This window comes from Canis lupus, chromosome 26 (assembly GCF_003254725.2).
Source record: "Canis lupus dingo isolate Sandy chromosome 26, ASM325472v2, whole genome shotgun sequence".
In the NCBI taxonomy this organism is placed as follows: domain Eukaryota; kingdom Metazoa; phylum Chordata; class Mammalia; order Carnivora; family Canidae; genus Canis; species Canis lupus.
In genome coordinates, this window is record NC_064268.1 from 10845921 (window position 1) to 10866297 (window position 20377).

The window sequence follows — 20377 nt, forward strand, 5'->3', positions numbered from 1 at the left end:
AACCCACGGGCCAGTCCAGCTGCAAATGTGTAATAACTGGCTCAAAGTGGAGTTGTTTTGTAGTTGTTGTTAGGTGAATTAGTGCCAACATTTTAAAAATGAGAGACCTCACATAAAATCCAGAGTGTTGGCTTCAGAAAATGAACTCTCAGGATCTGGCAATACTGGGTCCCCATTCCAACATGACAATAACTGATTGTCTGGAGCTGCCCCCTGAAGACAAGCTGTGGGAGCTCCAGTTTGCCACAGTCCCTACCATTCTCTGCTGACCCACACTGCAACCACTTTGTTCATTTATCTCACCTGCAGCAGCACCTGGGCTCTCAATTTTTTTTTTAAAGATTTTATTTATTTATTTATTTATTTATTTATTTATTTATTTATTTATTTATTTATGGATTTTTTAAATTTTTATTTATTTATGATAGTCACACACACAGAGAGAGAGAGAGGCAGAGACATAGGCAGAGGGAGAAGCAGGCTCCATGCACCGGGAGCCCGACGTGGGATTCGATCCTCGGTCTCCAGGATCGCGCCCTGGGCCAAAGGCAGGCACCAAACCGCTGTGCCACCCAGGGATCCCAAGATTTTATTTATTTATTCATGTGAGACACACAGAGAGAGGCAGAGACATAGGCAGAGGGAGAAGCAGGCTCCATGCAGGGAGCCCGATGTGGAACTCGATCCTAGGACCCCGGGATCATGCCCTGAGCCAAAGGCTCAACCACTGAGCCACCCAGGTGCTGCTGAGCTCTCAACTTTGATATCAATATTGACAAAACACTAGCACATGTGGGGCTTTATACTTAGGCTATTTTGGGGCATCCGCTACTGAGCACCCACTGTGAGCCAGCGTGCTTACTCGTTCTTGCGTGCTCTCTCTCACTCACTCTGATAGCTGAATTTTAGAAGCACTTACTTTGTGCCAGACTCTATTATTTGGTGGTTTTGAGTGCAGACTCAGAAGCCAGCCCACCTAGATAGGTGCCCATCCCAGGACCATGTGACTTAGTCTCTCTGGGCCTCTGTTTCCTCCTCTGTGAAATGGGAGCATACTGGTACCCACCCCATAAGGTGGATATGAAGACGAGCTAAGGTAAGGAATACATCAAAGTAGGTCCGAGCCCTGGTAAGCGTTGGCACCTGTTACTACAATTACTGTTATTCCCACCACGTCTGGATCCCAGAACCCGCCAGGAATGCCATCTTCACTTGTGCCAGGACACACCATACACACAGTTCTGTCCCATGTCTGCCCTACCTCTCCGTGTGACCCTGGACGAGCTGCTGCCCTTCCCCAGCCTCAGTCTCCCCATCTGCTCCATGGAAACACGTGGCCCACCTCGTGCTCCGCCTGGGGGAAACGCTTCTCCACGCACTGGTGCAGCTGCTTGAAAGCAAGGCGCATGGCAGGTGGGCAGCGCCCCACAGAGCCCACGATGGCGTCCACGATGGGCCCCAGGTAGCCCGTCAGCAGCCCCAGGCTGGCGTCCCGCACGTGCTCCTCGGAGGGCGTGCCCTTGAAGGAGATTCTCCTGGGGAAACAGAGTGGCTGTGCCTCGGAGCCCAGCATCTGTCTGCTCAGAACCCTCCACCAGCAACCTCCCCAGCCGAGCTGAGAGTACCCACCTTCCCGTCCCACCTCCACAACCTCCCCTCCTACCATCCCCACCAGGCTCCTGCTGCTGCTTAAGCATGCTGAGCTTATTCCTGTCTCGGAGCCTTGCACATGCTGCTCCCTCTGCCTGAGACACTCTTGCACCCATTAACTCAAATGACCCCTCCTCAAAGAGGCCATCCCTTCCGCATCACACATCGTCACCAACTCTGGTTCAGGGCATTGTCAGCAGGGACATGCTGGACACATGCTCCCCTTTGCACTTGCTCTGCCCTCTGCCCGGGAGACACTCTTCCACCAAATCTCTGCCTCCCTACCTCCCTCATCTCCTTCAAGTCTTTGCTGAAAGGTCCCCTTCTCTGTGAGGCTGTCCTACTGAGCACCCTGTGGAGTACTGCAAGCCCCTGCCCTGCTCCTGGCACTTCCCACAACCCTTCCCCCACTCTCTCTCCCTCCATTCCACTGAGCAGCTTCAATAGCCTTCTTTAGTTGACTATCTGCCTCCCCCTGAGAGGTGGATTTGCATCCACCTATTCCCTACTGCGGACCAGTGTTCAGTTCAGCCAGAGACTGGCACATAGTAGGTTCTCGATGATTGTTCTGTTGGGTGTGTGATGGCATAACGCTTTTGTACCTGCAGTATTTTCATCCCTTCTTTCTTGTTCCCATATAGGTGTAAGGTCTGTCTCGCCCACCTCAGAGTTGGGATTTGAACCCAGGAGCTGTTTCGGAGTCCTGCCCATCACCACTACCCTACACAGCCTAAGGATCTCGGTGCTCCCGGTGAGGCTTTATGCTGGAATTGCAGAGCTCCCGAGCAACTGTGCCAGAGGGAGTGGTGGCTACTGGCACAGCCCCAGCCTGATAAAGCTCTGGGCAGACAAGGGGATTGCCAGGGGGTCAGGGTTCTCCCCTGAGGCTTTGCTCACCTGGTGCGGCCCAGGTCCATCTTGCACGGGTCCAGCTCCATGTACTTCTTTTCCTCGAAGACGCGGGTAATCACCGGCTTCAGGACCTCGTGCAGGTAAGGCATGCCCACGAGCTGAGGGCAGGAGCACCCCATGGGACTGAGGGCTGAGGGTGAGGCCGGGGCGTGCCCAAGAGCCAGGGGCAGGGGGACTGTGCAGGGAGAGCCTTAGAGCGAGGCTGTGGCATGCCCACGAGCGGGAGTAGGGGGCACTATGCAGGTGCATCTCAGGGAAAGGCCAGGCACCAGCCACCAGTACCCTGACCCAGCTACCCTGAGCCAGTTGAGACCAACCAAGCTCTGGGCCCCACCAGACCTTTGCCTGCTCACCTTCATAAATTGTTCCATTGCCTTGGATGCCAGGGAGTTAGAACGGAAGAGGGTGTTGGGGTCAGCTGGGAGGACAGAGGGAAGTGTTTGCTGAGATTTGGGGGCTGGATCCACCTCACCCCATCCACCCAGGGTGGGAATCGTGATTCTTCCAGCCTCAGGAATCAGGTAGAGCTGCAACATCAACTCCATCCACAGTCCAGGGGCCCAGAATGGTTCAGTGAGCTGCCTAAGGTCACACAGCTCAAGAGTAGCACAGCCAGCACCTGAATCCAACACTGCATCCCCAGCTGGCTAGTGGTGCACAACGTAGGAACCCCCCACACACACACAGTCCCCACATAGGAGGCCCGGCCTCTGCCTGACACCCCACCCCTGTTTCTCCCTCAGAGACCCTATGCGGACCCATCCCTGGGATGTGATGTCTGGGGCTCACGTAGGCAACTCACTGGTCCGCATAACCTCACGCCGGGTGAGATAGTCCAGAAAGGGTCCAGCCAGGCCTTTGCCAAGAAAGAGCTTCACCAGCTTGGTGGCAAGGTCCTGGCGGCAGTCCCCCAAGGTCAGCTCCTCCAGCACAGCCAGCGGACTAGCAGCATCCTCCTGGGGAAGGATGAGAGGCAGGAGAGGTGGCCCAGGGCCCTGAGGCCCCAAAGCAAAAGAGCCCCGGGAGGGATCCCTAAAGCAGGGGGAGGCCATAATCCAGATCCCCAGCAGAACTGATGCACTCACCTCTGCTGGCTCCAGCACAGACGCCATGAGCAGCTCCATGAGCGGCTGGTAATACCCGGAGGGCAGGATTCGGTCCTCGCTGAGGCGCACCTTCAGCCGCAGGGCACCCAGGGTTCCCCTGATGGGGATCAGACCGCAGAGGAGAGAGCAGTAAGTATGTATGTGCAGGTGTGGATGGCCAAGATAGGCAGGCACAAACACAGATATGGAGCATGGATATTAGCAAAACGAGGCAGACGTGGGCAGATGTGAACAGGTGTGGCCAGGGTGGGCAGGTGTGAACAGGTGTGAGCAGATATTGACGGGGATAAACAGGAACGGCCGAGCACAGAGTCAACAGATATGGCTGGTGTGGAATGATGTGGCCAGTGTAAACAAATGTATACACCGTGAAGGGACAACGTGGAGAGGTGTGAATAGTATAGTCAGATGCAGACAAGTGTGGGCAGGTGTGGACAGGTGTGGGTATAGTGAACAGATGTTGACAAGGATAAACAGGAATGACAGGGAAAGTCAATGTAAACAGTGTGGCCGGTATGAGGTGTACAAGAACGGACAGTGTGAACAGGCATGGGGAGGTGTGGAAGGACCCAGGGTTTTGAACCCACATCGACTAGTGTGAACTGACACACTCGCATGCAAACAGGCGGATGGGTACAGGGTGAACTCATTTGGACATACGGAAACACCCATTATAAGACTTTTGTGAAGTGAGTGAATGAAGTGACATGGTGACAGCTTGTGGGCGGACATAGGCACCCACGAGGACCTGCCCGCAAGCTGAAGATGGCACTCAGCACGGGTTCAGCCTGGCCACCCCCCTCCCCGCCCACATTTACCCAGAATCCTCCTCGGCTCTGGGAAAGGGTAGGAGACGGAACCAACCACTGGGTGCGTTCTGCTGCAGGACCTGCGGGGGGAATTCCACCTGCAGTGGGGACACAAAGACCCTCAGGTGAGCTCCACCTTGCCAGGCCCAAGGCCTCACCTGGGCCTAGAAGAGCTTGGGCTGCCCCCCTACGAGGAGGGGGGAGGCATTTACTGCCGGTGCCCACCTCCTTTCTCCTACTGTGCCCCATCGACACAACAGCAGCCACACTCCCTCCCCTGGTCCCAATTTACTAGCTCCTGTCAGGACACTTAGGGCCTCCAGGGGACCCTTGATTCACATTCGGGGAAACTGAGGCCTGGAGAGATGGAGTGACTTGCCCAAGGTCACACAGCTTCTAGAGACCACATAACTGGACTGAGGCCATCGTCAGCTGTTTGGCTGACACAAATCGTATCTGTCCAAAAGCTGAAAGACAGTCCATAAGGTCCCTGAGCCCCACCCTTTCTCTCTTTCAAAACAACTTTATGAAGATGTCACTTGCATCACATACAATTCATGTATTTAACAAGTGTAATTCAGTGGTTTTCAGTCTACTCACAGAGCTATGCGAAACCATCACCACTAATTTCGGAACATTTACTGTCAGCGCCCCCAAACTCCTGTGCTCATTAGGTGTCACTGTTCAGCTCCCACTCGCACCCCCAGCCCCTGGCCACCACTGATTCACTGTCTCTCTTCACATGTTCACCTACGCCAGACATCTCATGTAAATGAAATTGTATCATATGTGGGGGTTTGGGACTGGCTTCTGTCCCTTAGCATGTCTTCCGGGTTCACCCAGGTTCCACGACCTCATTCCCTCTTATGGCCGAGGAACACTCCATTGTACGGATACACCTGCTGTATGTATTCATTCAGCTGCGGAGGGACATTTGCGTTGCCTCCACTCTTGGCTCTCATGGACAATGCTGCTGTGAACATTCATGTACAAGCTTTTGTGCAGACATGTGTTTTCATTTTTCTTGGTGCAAACCTAGAGGTAGAATTGCCAGGGCACGTGGTGATGCTTTTTAACCATCGGAGGGACAGCCAGGCTGTTTCCCACAGCTGCTGCGCTATTTACACATCCATCCTCTCACCGCCACTGGCTGTGCATAACCTAGTCTCCCCGAAACTTGCTCGAATCTTGCCTCCTTTTAAAAACCATCAGCCCCAGGACCCCTGGGTGGCTCAGTAGTTGAGGGTCTACCTTCGGCTTGGGGTGTGATCCCGGGATCCAGGATCGGGTCCCGCATCGGGCTCCTTGAGGGGAGCCTGCTTCTCCCTCTGCCTGTGTCTCTGCCTCTCTCTGTGTCTCTCATGAATAAATAAATAAAATCTTTAAAAAAAAAACATTTAGAAGTAAATAAATTAAAAATAAATTTAAAAAAATAAAAACTGTCAGCCCTGACTATACATCCACTACCACTGAGAGGCACGGGCAGTTGCATCCATTTTACAAATGTGCAAACTGAGGTTCCAAGAGAGACCTTGAGCCCAGTGCTTCCAGGGGGTAGGGGTTAAGCACTGAAATTCTGGAGTCAGAGAAACCTGAACTCAGATCCTGGCTCTGCCATTTCTTAGTTGTATAGCCTTGGGAAAGTCACCCAGCTTCTCTGAATGAACCTCGGTTTTCCCATCTATAAAATGCAGACAACAGCCCCAGCCTCAAAGGGCGGTCATGAGGAGTACATAAGTGAGATCTTGCTGGAGAAGCACTTAGCACATGGTCATTCTGAGTAGCCTCACCCCAGAATGAGGATCTGGGCCCATCCTGTGACCTTGGGCAGGTTCCTGCCCCTTGGAGAGCCTCTGTCTCCTCACCTGTACAATGGGGCAGTGGCACTCCATCGCCCGGGCCGGGCCAAGGAGCTAGTTGAGACAGCCTTCACATCAATCCTTCCAGATCCCAGGATGCACAGTCCATCTCCCCTCTCCTTCCCTCGTGGGGGTAGTTGCGGAGCCATGAAGGGTGTTGGGGAGGGGGTGCTTACCATGCCTAAGAAGTCATTCTTGCCCACCATGTCCCAGTCCCAGAGCTCCACCCGCAGCGGGGCTGGGGCACCTGGCATCTCCCGCAGCTCCAGCACTTCATCCCAGTGTGGGAAACGGGTCTTCTTGATAGTCTGGGGAAGGCGGAGAGACAGCGAGAGCTGAGGAGGGCCCGCCTCCATGCCCACCCCTCCCCGGATCCATGATACCACTCACTGAAGTCTCCAGGCTCTGGCTGCCCCAGAACACACGAGCGAATGGGTCAGATGTGCCGGTGATGTCTCGGGGGGCCAGGTCCCTGTGGACAGATGAGGAAAGGAGTGAGGGATGCAGGACCTCTGAGGACCAGGTCCCAAGCTAGACCTTGAAAAAGGGGTTCAGGGTGGACTATTCAAATGCCTCTGGCCTCTACTGTGGGGACCCAATAAGGAGTACCCCTCACCCTGCCTGTCCAAGCCCAGTATCTTCCTGTGGACCAGTGTAACCCTATGAGGAGGCCCTAGTATGGCCCTATCTTCCAGATAAGGGAACTGAAGCACCAAAAGGTCAAATCCTGAATCACAAGGCCCAAGAGGTGAAGGTGCAGTGGGGAGTGGGAAGAGAGCCTCAGTTTCTCTGGAACCCCTAGATAGGGGACCAGACACCAGGGTTCAAAGCCTGGCCCTACCACCCTTTGGCTGGGGGACACTAGGGAAAGTCACTTCACTGCCATGAGCCTCAGTTTCCTCATCTGGAAAATGGAAATAATAATGGACCAACCTCACAGGGCCGAGGCTTAAAGGACATGATGTGTATAAAAGACTGAGCACAGCAGATGGCAGGATGTGAGCACCCATTCATTCATTCATTCATTTAACAAACATTCATGCCTCCACCCTGCCTGGGACCCAAGAAAAGGCTTGAGGCAAGGACCTCCTGTCTCCGGTTGCCACGACAACCCCAAAGTCTCACCTCAGTCAGTTTTCCCAATCCCTCCCTCCTGAGATCCCCCAAATCCAATACAGCCCCTCACCAGGGGCTGCTGGCTTCCTCCTGCTGTGCCTCTCCCACCCCTGCTTGGCATCCAAAGCCTTCTTCGGTTTCCTAGGAGCCAGCCCAGTTGCTAAGCGACAGCAATCAGTCCTCTCCTGCTTGCAAGGATCCTGCACAGCCTTGTGGCTGAGGAGGAACCACTGGCACAAAGCAGATGAGGAGCCCACTGTCCCATGCTCAGTCCTTTTGCCCGTCCTCTGCCACCCTGGTACTCCATCCAGACGCCAGGGAACCCTGGCTGGAGACAGAAATCTGGAGATGGTGAGAGAGGCACAGAGAGGGCAAGGAAAGGCTTTAAGGCCACACAGCAAACCAGAAATAAAGGTCCTCCCCAACCTGACTGAGGACTGGTCTAAAAGTGAGGGTTGGGGGAGTAAGGTGTGAAAACAAGGCAGAAAGACGAGAGATGAGTGGGGAAGAGGGATGGGAGTATTTAAGGAAGCAGAATGATGGGGGAGCTGAGGAAGAAAGGAGGGGATTGCAGAGTGATAAAAGGCAGGCAGAAAGACGGATATCAGATGAGCTGGTGCCCCTGGAGGGTCATCTGTGGGTTTCACTGGTCCTGCATTCATCTTCCTTCTCCTGTTTCTTTGGGACAGGACCTGTCCCTCTCTCACTCTCAGCTCACATAACTTAGATAGGCTGATCCCTCTCTCACTCTCAGCTCACATAACTTAGATAGGCTGATCCCTCTCTCACTCCAGGAGTGGGTGTGGGACTCAGGCCCATCCAATCAGAGTCCATGTAATTGGTTCAGAGATAGGTATGTGCCTCAGATTGGGCCAGTAAGAATCAGTCTCAGGACATTTGTTGGAAATGACGAAGGAAATTTCTTTTTCGATTAGACTTGCCAAGTTGGCAGGATGCCATCCTGCTGGGGTCATCGTTGCCCACACCTGGTGACAGACTGCCTGAGAATGAACCTAATACAAAAGACAGCTGAAAAGTCTATGTCTATAGATTCCTGATCTCACTGTTTGAGCACCTGAATCCAGCCATGCCTGAAGCTGCATGTCATTCATATAAGCCAATCTGCTTAAGCTAGTAGGAATTGGGTATCTATCACTTACAATTTGATTAATACACCTCCATGCTTTTTCTGGCCATCCTGAGTGTCTGACCTTTGGTTGCTGGCACCTGAAGACCCAGCAAAGATTTTGCTTGTGCTCTGACCCCAGGAGTCTGCAAACCTGGTGAACTTGGACTGTTTGTCTACAAGTGATCCTGGTTGTGAGCCCAGAAATTTCCCAGAGTGATGCAGTCTCAAAAGCCAAGACAGCTGGGGGCATCCAGCAAACTCTTGCTCATTGTCAGACCAACCCCACACCAGCCCCCATCATGACTATACCTGGCCTGGAGCACGTGACAGCGAAGACAACGGCCCCGCGTGTCCTCCAGCATCTGCACATCCAAGCAGATCTCACCCTGCACCTCTGCATCTGGGTCGACACGGCTCAGGTTGATCCAGCTATCAATTCCTGGAGGGCACAAGTGCTAACATCTATTAAGCACTTACTGGACACTGGCATTGTGTTAACAATTCAATTAACATTACACATGTATTAAGTCATGGACCTCTCGTGTTCACCTTTGATATAGGTGCTGTAATCAATCATCCACCTTCCTGATGAGGAAAATGAGGCACAGTGAAGGAAAAGCTTTGCCCATGATCCTGCAGTTACTAAGTGTCAGAGCTGGGCACTGAATGCGGGCAGTGAGTCCAATGCCCTTCACCCGGTACTATCACACTCTTCACCTGCTGTACAAAACACTTCATTGTTTAGTTCCAACATACTCCCCCTTCACAAAAATCTTGGGCATTCCTACCTCTGACCCTCCATCCAGGCAGTTCTCTCTGCCCAAAACAGTCAAGTCAATTTCAACCTCTCTCTCTCTCTCCACTCTGAAGATATCATCCACTAACTTCTAGCTTCCATTGTAGCTGTTGAGAAGTCATTTCAGCTTCATAACTGACCTTGTGTCAATGATCTACCTTTTCTCTTTAAATTTAAGGACTATGTGTTTGATGTTCTCCAATTTCACTGCATAGGCAGGTAAGAATTTTATTATCCTGGTTACTGGGGGTTGTATTGTTTCTACTTAAGGAATCATGTCCTTCCTTTCTTGAGTTCTGGAAGATTCCAGGTCATCAATTTTTTTCTAGTCACTTCTTCTCCCTAATTTTTTCTCTTCTTTCCTCCTAGGACTCCAATTCAATGGATGTTAGACCTTCTCAGTAATTTCCTATGTCTCTGAACTTCTCTTTTATATTTTCCTTCTTGTTTCTCTGGGCCAATGTCTAAACAATTTCTTCATATCTCTCTTCCAGCTCATTAATTCTCTCATCATCTCTGAATGATCTGCTGTTGAACTCGGCCAGTTTTCAATTTCAGTGACTACTTTTGATCTCTACAAGTTTGCTTTGGTTTTTTTTCCAAGTCTATTTTTTAATGTATTGCTCCAACTTATTATAATTATGATTGGCTCTTTCTGGGGATTACATTTCTATTTATTTAAATAGTATATTCCTGGGACGCCTGGGTGGCTCAGTGGTTGAGCATCTGCCTTTGGCCCAGGGCATGATCCTGGGGTCCTGGGATCAAGTCTCACATCAGGCTCCCTGAATGGAGCCTGCTTCTCCCTCTGCCTGTGTCTCTGTCTCTCTGTGTTTGTCTCTCATGAATAAATAAACAAAATATTTTAAAATAGATAGTTAGATAGATAGATAGTTTATTCCTTTTAAAATCCTGTGTATCATAATGATAAAATCTAACATCTTTGCAAGTTCACATCTGGTGGTTATTGTGTCTGCTGACTCTTGCTCATGGTGGCCCACTTCCTCATGCATATGGTGAGCTCTGATTACAAAGTCATGTCTGTTTGAGCTGACTCTGTGGGAAACTTAACATGAGGATGCTTATCCCTGGAGAGGAATGGTGGTTTCTTATTCTAGGACACTTTAAGGTTCTTCATCAAATGGGAACTCTTGGGTCCAGTAGCATCTGCCTTACCCTGGCCCAAGATTTAGTCTCTTTGTTGATGAGATGTGATGCTGACATTTACTTTCAGGGAAATCTTTCCTTACTCCTTTGCTTATTATTCCCCACCCCCTGTCAGGTTTTCGCTCATAAGTGGTGGGAGGAGGGTGGCAGTGGGGGGACTAGAGAATAGTGAGATTTTTTTCTTCTTTACAGCAAGTCCTAAAACGTATTAGGTATCCTGTCTAATTCAGGATCTCACTGTTATGCTGCAGGAGGATCTAGTGCCACACACTACTGGGAGTTTAGTCCCCCCTCACCTCTATCTTTACTGTTACCCACAAATCCAAGGTGCCATCAGCTTCCTGTCACTTGATTACTGCAACAGACTCCTAATTGATCTCTCATATGTACTCTTGTCCCACTGTGATCCAATATCCACAAAGTAGCACAGAGATCTTCTGAAAATGTATCTAATCTCTCCTATCACTCCATCCTCTGATAATATGGCTCTACTCTCTTTGCTGTCTTGCTAAAGGACCATCAATGGCTCCCTAGTGCCTCTAGAAGAAAGTCCAGACTCTAGCCTGTCACCTATGGCCTTCTCCAATCGAGACCCACTGAGGACTCCATCTGGCCTGGCCTATGCCCAACCCTAGAAGAGAATTTGTAGAGACATATCTTAGTGTCTTTGCCAAAGCACCTTTAAGAACCAACTCATTCCCCTTCATCCAGGAAACCTTTCTTGACTACACTAGCCCTCTTATCCTCATCCACTGTCATGCCAGTAATATTCCATATGCCTCCACCCCTACATTCCTATCCTGCTTAAAAAATAAGAAGCACACACATGGACAGTTCCCCTTTTTTTCTTGTTCCTTGTTCTGTGTGAACATGTTCTGTTTTCTCCTTCTATCTGGTCCACAAGCTCCTTGAAGCCTGGACTCATACTTTATTCATCTAATTCCACCCCCTTGGGTGGATGTTTGAGGCATTACAGGAACAGTTCAGCAGACAGGTTGAAAGCATAGACTTTGGAAGAAGGACAGCCTGGACTCAACTCCCAGCTCTGAAACTTCTAGGAAGGGCAAGTGCCCTCACCTCTCCAAACCTCATTTTCCATCAGCCATAAATTCAAGATTATTCTAGTGCACACTTCACTTACTGTTGTGAAGACTAAATATAGTTATATTAATAATAGTAAGCCCTCATTAAATAAGAGCAATGGTTATGATTATTAGCACATAAGTTTTCAACTAATTCCCCCAATGAAAAAATACATTATTCAGTTACTGATGTTGAGACAATTAGTAGTCATCTAGAGAAAAAGCAATATAGTTCAATCCCTCTCCATACCTTGAATCTGGATAAATTCCAAATAGATCAAAGATGTGAATGTACAAAAGGAAAACAAATTGTTTTGAGAAGGAATCATGGTAAAAAAAACTTATCTTCTCTTAGAGTTGGGAAGTCCTTTTTAGGTATCACAGAAAATCAAGATCCATAAAAAAAAGATAAAATTAACTAGAGAAAAATAAATAAAGTTTATACATAGAACAAAATGATAAGCAGAAACACAAGGGACAAAGGAAGAAAAAATATTTGCAGCTAATATGATAGAGTTAAATTTGCCTAATATGTAAAGAGTTCCTACAAATCAATAAGAAAAGCCAAACAACCCAGTGGGGGGAAATGCACAAAAAAATGTAAATAAATAACAAACAGAAAAGGAAATAAGGCAACTCTTAAATATATAACAAGGCTATCAATCTCATTCATAGAGAAATACAAAATAACCTAAATGAAGAGGCAACTTTTTACCTGTAAGATACAAGATCAAAAAGTTTGGTAATTGCTGGCAAAAGTACAGGGGGGCAATTTGTTATCTCCTCCATAGAAGGCAACTTAGCAATAAGTCTCTAATATGCTAATGTGGATACTCTATGACCAAGCAAATCCACTTCTAGGGACTTATCAGGCTGATTGACATAACTTGCACATGTGTGAAATCACATTTGTACAAGGCTATTCAAGGCTGTATTGTGTGAACTAGGGAGAGACAGTAAACAACCCAAGTGCCCATCAATAGGGAATCAGCCAAATAAATTATGGCATATCCATACAATGGAGTGCCATGAAGTCAAAGATCAAAGAATGTTGAAGATTTGGGGAACTTATATGGAAAGGTCTCCAAGGTACATGGTGAAGTGAAAGGCAAGGCACAGGGGTGCCTGGATGGCTCAGCGGTTAAGTGTCTATCTTTGGCCCAGGGCGTGATCCGAGGGTCCTGGGATCAAGTCCCACATCGGGCTCCCTGTGAGGAGCCTGCTGCTCCTTTTGCCTATGTCTGTGCCTCTCTCTCTCTCTCTCTACCTCTCATGAATAAATAAACAAAATCTTAAAAAAAAAAAAGGCAAGGTACAGAACAGTGAGTATATCAGGCTGCCATTCCTATGAGCAGAGAAAAAACACATATGATGCTGTGTTAATAGCACAGACTGGAGGTAGACAATCTTGGTTCAAATCCTGGCCATTCACCTAATAACTTGTGATCTGGTGCAAGCCATATAATCAATCCCATGTGCTTCAGGATGTTCACCTCTGGAGTGGGCATCATAAGAGTACCTACTTCACAGGGCTATTATGATAATTAAATGAGTTGATTCATGTAAAGAGCACTTAGAATTAAGAAACCTATTTGAAATATCTTTAGGAACACCTGGTTGGCTCAGTCAGTGGGGTGTCTGCCTTCAGCTCGGGTCATGACCTCAGGATCCTGGGATTGAGCCCTGTATGGGGATCTCTGCTCAGCAGAGAGTCTGCTTCTCCCTCTGCCCCTCACCAACTCTTGCTCTCTCTCTCTCTCTCTCTCTCTCTCTCAAATAAAATCCTTAACATAAAATAAAATAAAATAAATAAAATAAAATAAAATAAAATAAAATAAAATAAAATAAAATAAAATATCTCTAGAAGGACATACAAGAAACTGACAACCTTGAAAATGAAAATGGAATAGCTAGATTAAGACGAACAGTTTCACCACTAATTATATTTTTTGAATACTGAACTATGTAAATTAATTAAACTACTCAATAAATAAACTAAATTTTAAAAAATTTAAATCAACAACTGATGGGGCACCTGGGTGGCTTAATCGGTTAAGCATCTGACTCTTGGTTTCAGCTCGGTCATGATCTCAGGGTCATGAGATTGAGCCTGGTGTCAGCCTCTATGCTGGGCATGTTGCCTGCTTGGGATTCTCTCTCTCCCTTTCTCTGTCCCTCCCTCATCCAACTTGTGCATGTGTGTTCTCGCTCTTCCAAAAAAATTTTTTTAAATAAATAAAAATCAACAACTGAAGTAATTTTCCACTGAAGACTCTGTGCTTCCCCATGCCACTTGCTATGGTGCTTGCAAACCTGGTCATGACCACCCCTGCTCCCTCCACCCAGCTGAAGTCTGCTGCCCCTCGCCCACCTCGGGGGTCGGCTGTGATTGCTTCCCTGCTCAGCGAGATCTTGCCAATGATGTCATCGTGCCTGTGGAAAGGCGAGCAGGTGACAGTGTAAGTCATTAAGCAGTGAAAGCAGGCAGTAAGGGCTGGGTGGATACTTTGCTTCGGGGCACCCCGCCTTCCCCCAGGTGCCCAAGCATAGGTCCCCAGGGCACACACCCCACTGTATCTTCGTCCAGAACATAGAAGGCCAGATGATGGAAATCCAGGGGCAGGTGTACGGTATACTCCTCCCCCCAGAAGGGGCTCAGGCTCCGCCATACAGTTGCTGTCCTACAAAAAGAGGGCACAGGGGGCTGGGGACCCTTGGGCCACACAGGTGGAAGACATCTGGGGACCCCCACACATACCCACACACATCCATGATGTGCATAGATATATACACAAATGCACACAAGGAGGGGTGCCTGGGTGGCTCAGTCTGGTAAGCATCTGAACTTGATCTCAGCTCAGGTCCTGATCTCAGGGTCATGAGTTCAAGCCCCCTGTAGGGCTCCATGCTAGGTGTGGAGCCTACTTAAAAACAAAACACAAATACACACAGAAACCCCAACATCCATATACCCTGAGACCTACATACACACACACACACACACACACACACACACTCACACCAGGATACACCCTGAAAGACAGACACAGATATACCAAGAAAGCCAGAGACACATTCCTGTATGCACAGATACACATAAGCATCCTCAGAAATTTCTAGAAATGCACATCTATGTGTTTCTACATATGGATACACGCAGATACACACAGAGAAAACAGACACATTCACACAGACACATAGATCAAAAGGAAAATGCTCAGCACATAGAGATACACAGAAACCCACAGACACACACTGACATGCATACAGTGATGGGTGGCAGGTACACACACACAGAATCCCAGAGCATAGTAACTGACAACGCACAAACTCCATTCATTCATTCCTTCACTCCATAGACACCGTGACTGCATGCCAAGCCTTGTGGGCGATGGAGAATCAGAGGAAGAGGTGCCAAGGTCCCTGCCCCCACAGAGGCCCCCCTCAGTGGGCAAGTGCTCCCTCCTGAGCTCTTGTGACACACGACAGCAAGAGAAGTCCTGTGATTTAGGTTAGCTCAGTGGCACCTGGCTTGGTCTGAGGATGTGGGTAGGAGGAGTCAGAAAAGGCTTCTTGCAGGAGCTAGTCAGGCAAAGGAGGCAGAGAAGATGAGGACAAGATGGTTGCAACAGCACGTGCAAAGGCCCTGAGGCAGGGGTGAGCTTGTTGAGTCTAAGGAACAGGAAGGTGCGGGCTGAGAAATGGGGAAGTGTGGGGGGCCAAGAGCCCATGAAGTCAGCAGGAGCCAGAGCACTCAGGAAGCAAGAGGGAACCACAGGAGGGTTAGGGACCAAGACAAGCCTAAAACAGACACACACAGAGAGCATCTTCACCCGACACTTCCCTTTACCCAGCAGGGAACAAAGAACCTACTTTGCCCAGTGAAGACACACTCAAATCTATTGCTGCAGAATTTGGTCATACACTGGCCACTCCTTTCTTCCCTTTCCCCACACTCTTCCCCAACAAAGTGTGAACATGTACACATGCATGTATGCACAGATGCACACTGTGCCCTCTACCCCAGCCCAGGGCACCACCATCACAGGTCCCTTCTTCCCAAACACCCTGTTCCTCCTGTCCTGGTCTTTTCCCAGCTGGAAGTCTCCCCCAGAGCACACATGGGGAGATGGCAGCCTGGGATCACACAGAAAATTCTATCTGTCTGTTTGGGGGGTTTGGTATCACAGCATGTGGTGAGGGGGGAGCATGCGCATAGCGAACAATGGACAGGGGTCAGCTGGGATGCTGCAGGCTGACACCCCTCCCCAGAAGGGCTTCCCCACCCCCAGCTCCCAGACCATCTGGACCAGAACCAGCACCAAAGGCATCCTGAATCCTGCTGTCTCCATAGGAACCCAGGTTTCAGCCAGCCGCCCACCTGCCCACCCACGCCCCTCAGGCCTGCGGGGCCTGAGAGCTGTCCCCCGACCTGCGGGGGTGGGGACCAACTACGCCCAGACCCACCTCCCTCCACCCCCACCCAAAACGCACTCATGCATCAATCCCCTCCTGTCCTGACGTGTGTACCCAAACAAGCAGACACTGGTGCTCACATGTGTATGCAGGGCAGACCATGTGTGTGCACACACTCAGCTACACACACACACACACACACACACACACCACAGACTGTACACAATGTGAGCCTGTGAGCTGCATACCCCCAGGGACATGCACATGTGGTCGCAGGCATTCACGCCAGCCCTCCAACACCCACCCCCACACTCAAAAGCAGGCCCAGCTGGTTACGCATGCGTGCGTGCGCACACACACACACACACACACACACACACACACACCCTGGTGCCCGCAGCACCCAGCAGGCCTGGAACCAGCCAGCCCAGCCAAGCGTGAGATGCCCGCCTCCGGGGAGGCCACTGTGGGAGACACAGGCTGGCAGCCGCTGAGTCAGCCTCAGGACAGCGGCAGGGACATCATCTGGTCCAGGGGGACCGCATCGGCCAGGCGGTGGGGCAGGACGGCAGGAGGAGCTGGCAGTCCCAGCTGTCTGTCCCCAGAGGGGCCAAAGCACATGGCGTCCACCGTCAGCCCCACATGTCCACCCTCGGCGTAAGCCTTCTCCTTGCCCCACTCCTCTTTTCAACACGCAGTCTTGTGCCTGGACCCCCCAGGTCTAGGAGGAGCTCCTCCTCCATCCCCTGCCCTGTTCCTCTTTCCCCAGGCCTGGCCTCTCCACTCCTCACCTGGCCACCACCTCGTCATCCACCTTCACGATGCAGTAGGGGTCACTGCTCCCAGACCTGCAGAAGGAGGACGTTCAGGAGGGAGGTTGAGAGGGCAGCCACGAGTGGAAGTCCCAATCCACCCACATTATACGTACGGATAGGGGCAACTGCAGCCCAGAGAGGGCAGGGTACTGGCCCAGGGTCACACAGCAAGTCGGGCTAAGAGGCAGAACCTCAGGGGACCAGCTGGAGATGTCATGGGTGCACAGCCCACCCACTGCAAGCCTGACCCACCATGCATGGGCTCTCTGGGCTTCCACCCAGAGAAACAGAACACTGAGGCATGAGGCCAGAAAGTTCCCAGTGCTGGTCCTAGGCAGCCCGGAGCTGTGGCCAACAGCATGTGCTGGAGAGGCATCCTGGCTTTGCCACCTGCTAGCTGCCGAACCCGGTAAGGCTCCTCCTCTCTGTCTGTGGGTGCCAGCTTTCCCTCTCTCTAATGTTAACACACATCTCTTGGGTGGGCTGGAGGAACTAAAGGAGGTAATGCATGGGGTGGGGGATGCATCACGGGCTGGCCCCAGAGCTCTCCCCCAGGAGCCTCAGCGCTACCCTCTGGAGAAAGCATTGCCCATCCCAGCTTTTCATTTCCATGGAACTTTCCCTGGGGAGGGGGGCTCCCAGTGCTTGGCCCACTGGGGATGCACCTCTGCTGGCAAAGACCAGGGCACCCAGATCTCAAAACTCAACCAATAGCAGCACAGATGTGCTGCATCCCCTTGAGTAGGCATGAGCCACAAGCCAACCAAAGCCAGCTCCATCCCCCTTTCATAATAAGAGTTACCAGCCCCCTCCCAAGCTGCCCCTAGGGTCCTCATGTCCCCTCTGTCCCATCACACAGGCCTCCTTTATCTTCCACCAACCTCAGTCCAGCCTCAGGGCCTCTGCGCTTGCTGTTGCATCTAAGATACCCTGTCCCTGATCTTATCCTGGCTGACTCAGTCCAAAAATCACTTCACCAGAGAGACCACTCCCAGCCCCCTCTATCATTTGTAAAACTGACTCCGATCCTTCTGAAGGCATCTTGTTCCCCGTTTTTCTCTGTGTTTACTTGTCTTCCTTGCTTCCTCAAACTTCTGGGGGAGCCCCCACCCTCTCTCTCTGCCACTTCCAACCCAGAGATGCCACAGGATTTCAGGGAGGGGGCTGTTGGTGCCAGGAGCCAGCTGTGATCTGAGCCTTGTCTGCTGGACGAGTCCTTCCTTAGGCCTCAGCTCCCTCTGTGTGGGTGCCACCATGCCTCCACTTCCCCATCTGGCCTCATCTCAGAACACCTCAGGCTGGGTGGTGGCCTGTGTCCCTGCATTCTTTTCTGGGTTCTACCCTTGAGCCCCCTTCTGAGTAGTGCCCTAAGCCTCAGTTTCCCCTTCTGAATCTATTTCAAACCCATTGGGCTGAGTAACCCTGGCAGCCTCAGTTTCCTAATCTGGCTCTCCCTGGGGGTTGCCTATGGCTGGGTAATCCCTATATCTCATTTTTCTGGCTGGGGTCCTCTATCCCTGAGCCTCTTTTAGATATGGTCCCATTCCTCACTTTCCCCAGCTGCAGACATGGGAAGATTGGCCGGGATCCGACATGTCCCCTTCCGTCACCCAGGCCTGACCCTGGGGCCCCTCTTGGGAGCCAAGCTGGCTAGTCAGCTCCACAGCACTGACGCACGAGGGCCTTATCAGGCTCCCATCAGGTAGGAGGCAGCAGTGGCAGGAGGCGTGCACCTTCCAGACCCTCGATCTCTCCAGACCCTTGGCCTCTCCCACGGCCCCTGCCCCAACTCAAGTGTGGGAAAGAAGGCCCCTCGGCCACCGCCTGCCCAGTGTGGTTTACACACTGGAGTAGTCAGAGCTCAGATCCCAGCTGTGTGACCTCAGGCAAGTGACTTTGCCTCTCTGGGCTTCAGTGTCCCCCATTTAGAAACAGAAATGCTAATAGGGCCACAGGAAGTGTTGAACACAGAACCCGGCCCAGAGGAAGCCCTGGACAACTTACAGCTGCTATTATTACTAATACTACTACTCACAAATTGTCAGTTGAGGCCTCCTCCAGAGTCAGGTCAGGCCCCGCCCTCAAACCTGACAAGGCTTCGAGGCTTCGGAACAAGTCTGGGCCCTTTCCCATAGGAGACCAGAGAGAGAACACACCCCCATCCAAGAGTCTCCATGGGCATGGAGATCTCGGCATGCTCTGAGGACGGCCCCTCTTGAAGAAGAGAGCCAGCAGCTAGAGAAACTGAGGCAGGGTGACTGTATCCTCCACTAGGGTTAGTGAGGGTTAGTCCTTCCCACCCTTGCTCTGGGGCTCACCTGGGCCCTGGAACTTGGGGGAAGAGGGGTGGCCAAGAGATGCAGGAACCAGATGAGTCAACTCCCTCTGCAGGAGAGGCAGAAGGAGCCCCGGGAGCCGTGTTCAGGGCCAGGGGCACCACCTGCCACTCCCTCACAGCCCTCACCCAGGATCATGAGATGGAAACCTGATTACTCCAGGGGCCCCCCCTTCAGCCGTGCGGCAGTTCCCAGGCCCCCATTCCTGGCCTCACTGTCGCAAAAGTTCCAGAATGTCATTCTCAGAGGCTCTGAGAGGGTGTCCCAGAAAGAGGGAAGCAGGGGCTTGTCCAAAAGCTGCATTCACACAGCAAGTGCTCTGCTTTTATCCCAAGTGCATATTTATTTGGGGTAGCTGACGAGGATGAGGGGAAGCTAAGACTGCTCTCAGCAGCCCAGAGTTGGGGAGGGGCAAGGTTCATGAAATCAGAGGCAGGGGACCCTTCACTGGGGACCCACAGCTGGGGGGGAGTCAGGGCATAGCTAAGCCCTAATCTCCACTCAGGTAAAGGCTCAGAGTCCAGATTTCTGCTCACCTTGGCCATGGGGTAAATCCTAACAGGGTCTCCATCTCCATAGCGGCTGGGGGCTGGGTGGCTCCTGTCCAGAGCTCCCATTGTCCAGGCAGGAAATTGAGACCCAAGAGGACCAGGTTCAAGGTCACACAGCTGATGCCCTGCCAAGGATCCCACACCTGTCCCAGGTGCTGACACCTCAGCACCCCTTCTGGGCTCCAGGCCAAGCAGGAGGGGGATCCCTCCCGCCATTCTGCTGATTCGGCAACTGCTGACTCAGCCCTGGAGGAAGCAGAGCCAAGGCCTGGTACCAAGGGGAGCCCAAGGGTCCTCCAGCTCCATCACACCTGGCTGGGGAGGGTGCTATGGTGGAGGTGGGGTGGCTCTCCAAGCAGCTCAGCATCCAGGGAAGGCCCACACAGGGAGTTCCTAGCTGGGGAGCACAGGGCTCTAGATAGAGAGGACTCCAGATTGGTGTCCCCCCCACTCCCCATCCCCACCCTGGCTGGTGGGCCACCTGATGACTATCTGCGAACCTAAACACCAGATGCACACGGAGGAATCCTGGGACCACCCGGCACTCTGGGCCTTCTTCCCAGGGTTCTTTTGATAGGCACCCACCGTGGTCTGGAGAAGCCCCACCTCCGGCACCTGCCTCAACTAAGGAAG

General features: G+C 51.4%; 1 protein-coding gene across 5 annotated transcripts in view; it reads right to left on the reverse strand.

The window, feature by feature from the left end:
• The window catches only part of RASAL1 (RAS protein activator like 1), a 29945-nt gene that overhangs the window by 8894 nt on the left and 674 nt on the right, over positions 1-20377 (reverse strand). For 3 of the 5 annotated variants that reach the window (XR_004809479.2, XR_007406105.1, XM_025474026.3), the window contains exons 2-13: positions 16834-16890; positions 14194-14307; positions 13998-14059; positions 8891-9020; positions 6727-6808; positions 6513-6671; positions 4487-4575; positions 3648-3765; positions 3365-3518; positions 2916-2980; positions 2548-2660; positions 1343-1535 (exon numbers count right to left, since the gene is read on the reverse strand). Coding sequence is in view for 3 of the 5 variants with exons in the window: in XM_025474026.3 (XP_025329811.1) it covers positions 1343-1535; positions 2548-2660; positions 2916-2980; positions 3365-3518; positions 3648-3765; positions 4487-4575; positions 6513-6671; positions 6727-6808; positions 8891-9020; positions 13998-14059; positions 14194-14307; positions 16834-16890 (1336 nt within the window). In the remaining 2 variants the exon portion in view is untranslated. Of the gene's footprint in view, positions 1-1342; positions 1536-2547; positions 2661-2915; positions 2981-3364; positions 3519-3647; positions 3766-4486; positions 4576-6512; positions 6672-6726; positions 6809-8890; positions 9021-13997; positions 14060-14193; positions 14308-16833; positions 16891-19729; positions 19871-20377 lie in introns of those variants that run through there. The other 2 variants (XM_025474027.3, XM_025474028.3) reach the window with 2 other exon arrangements.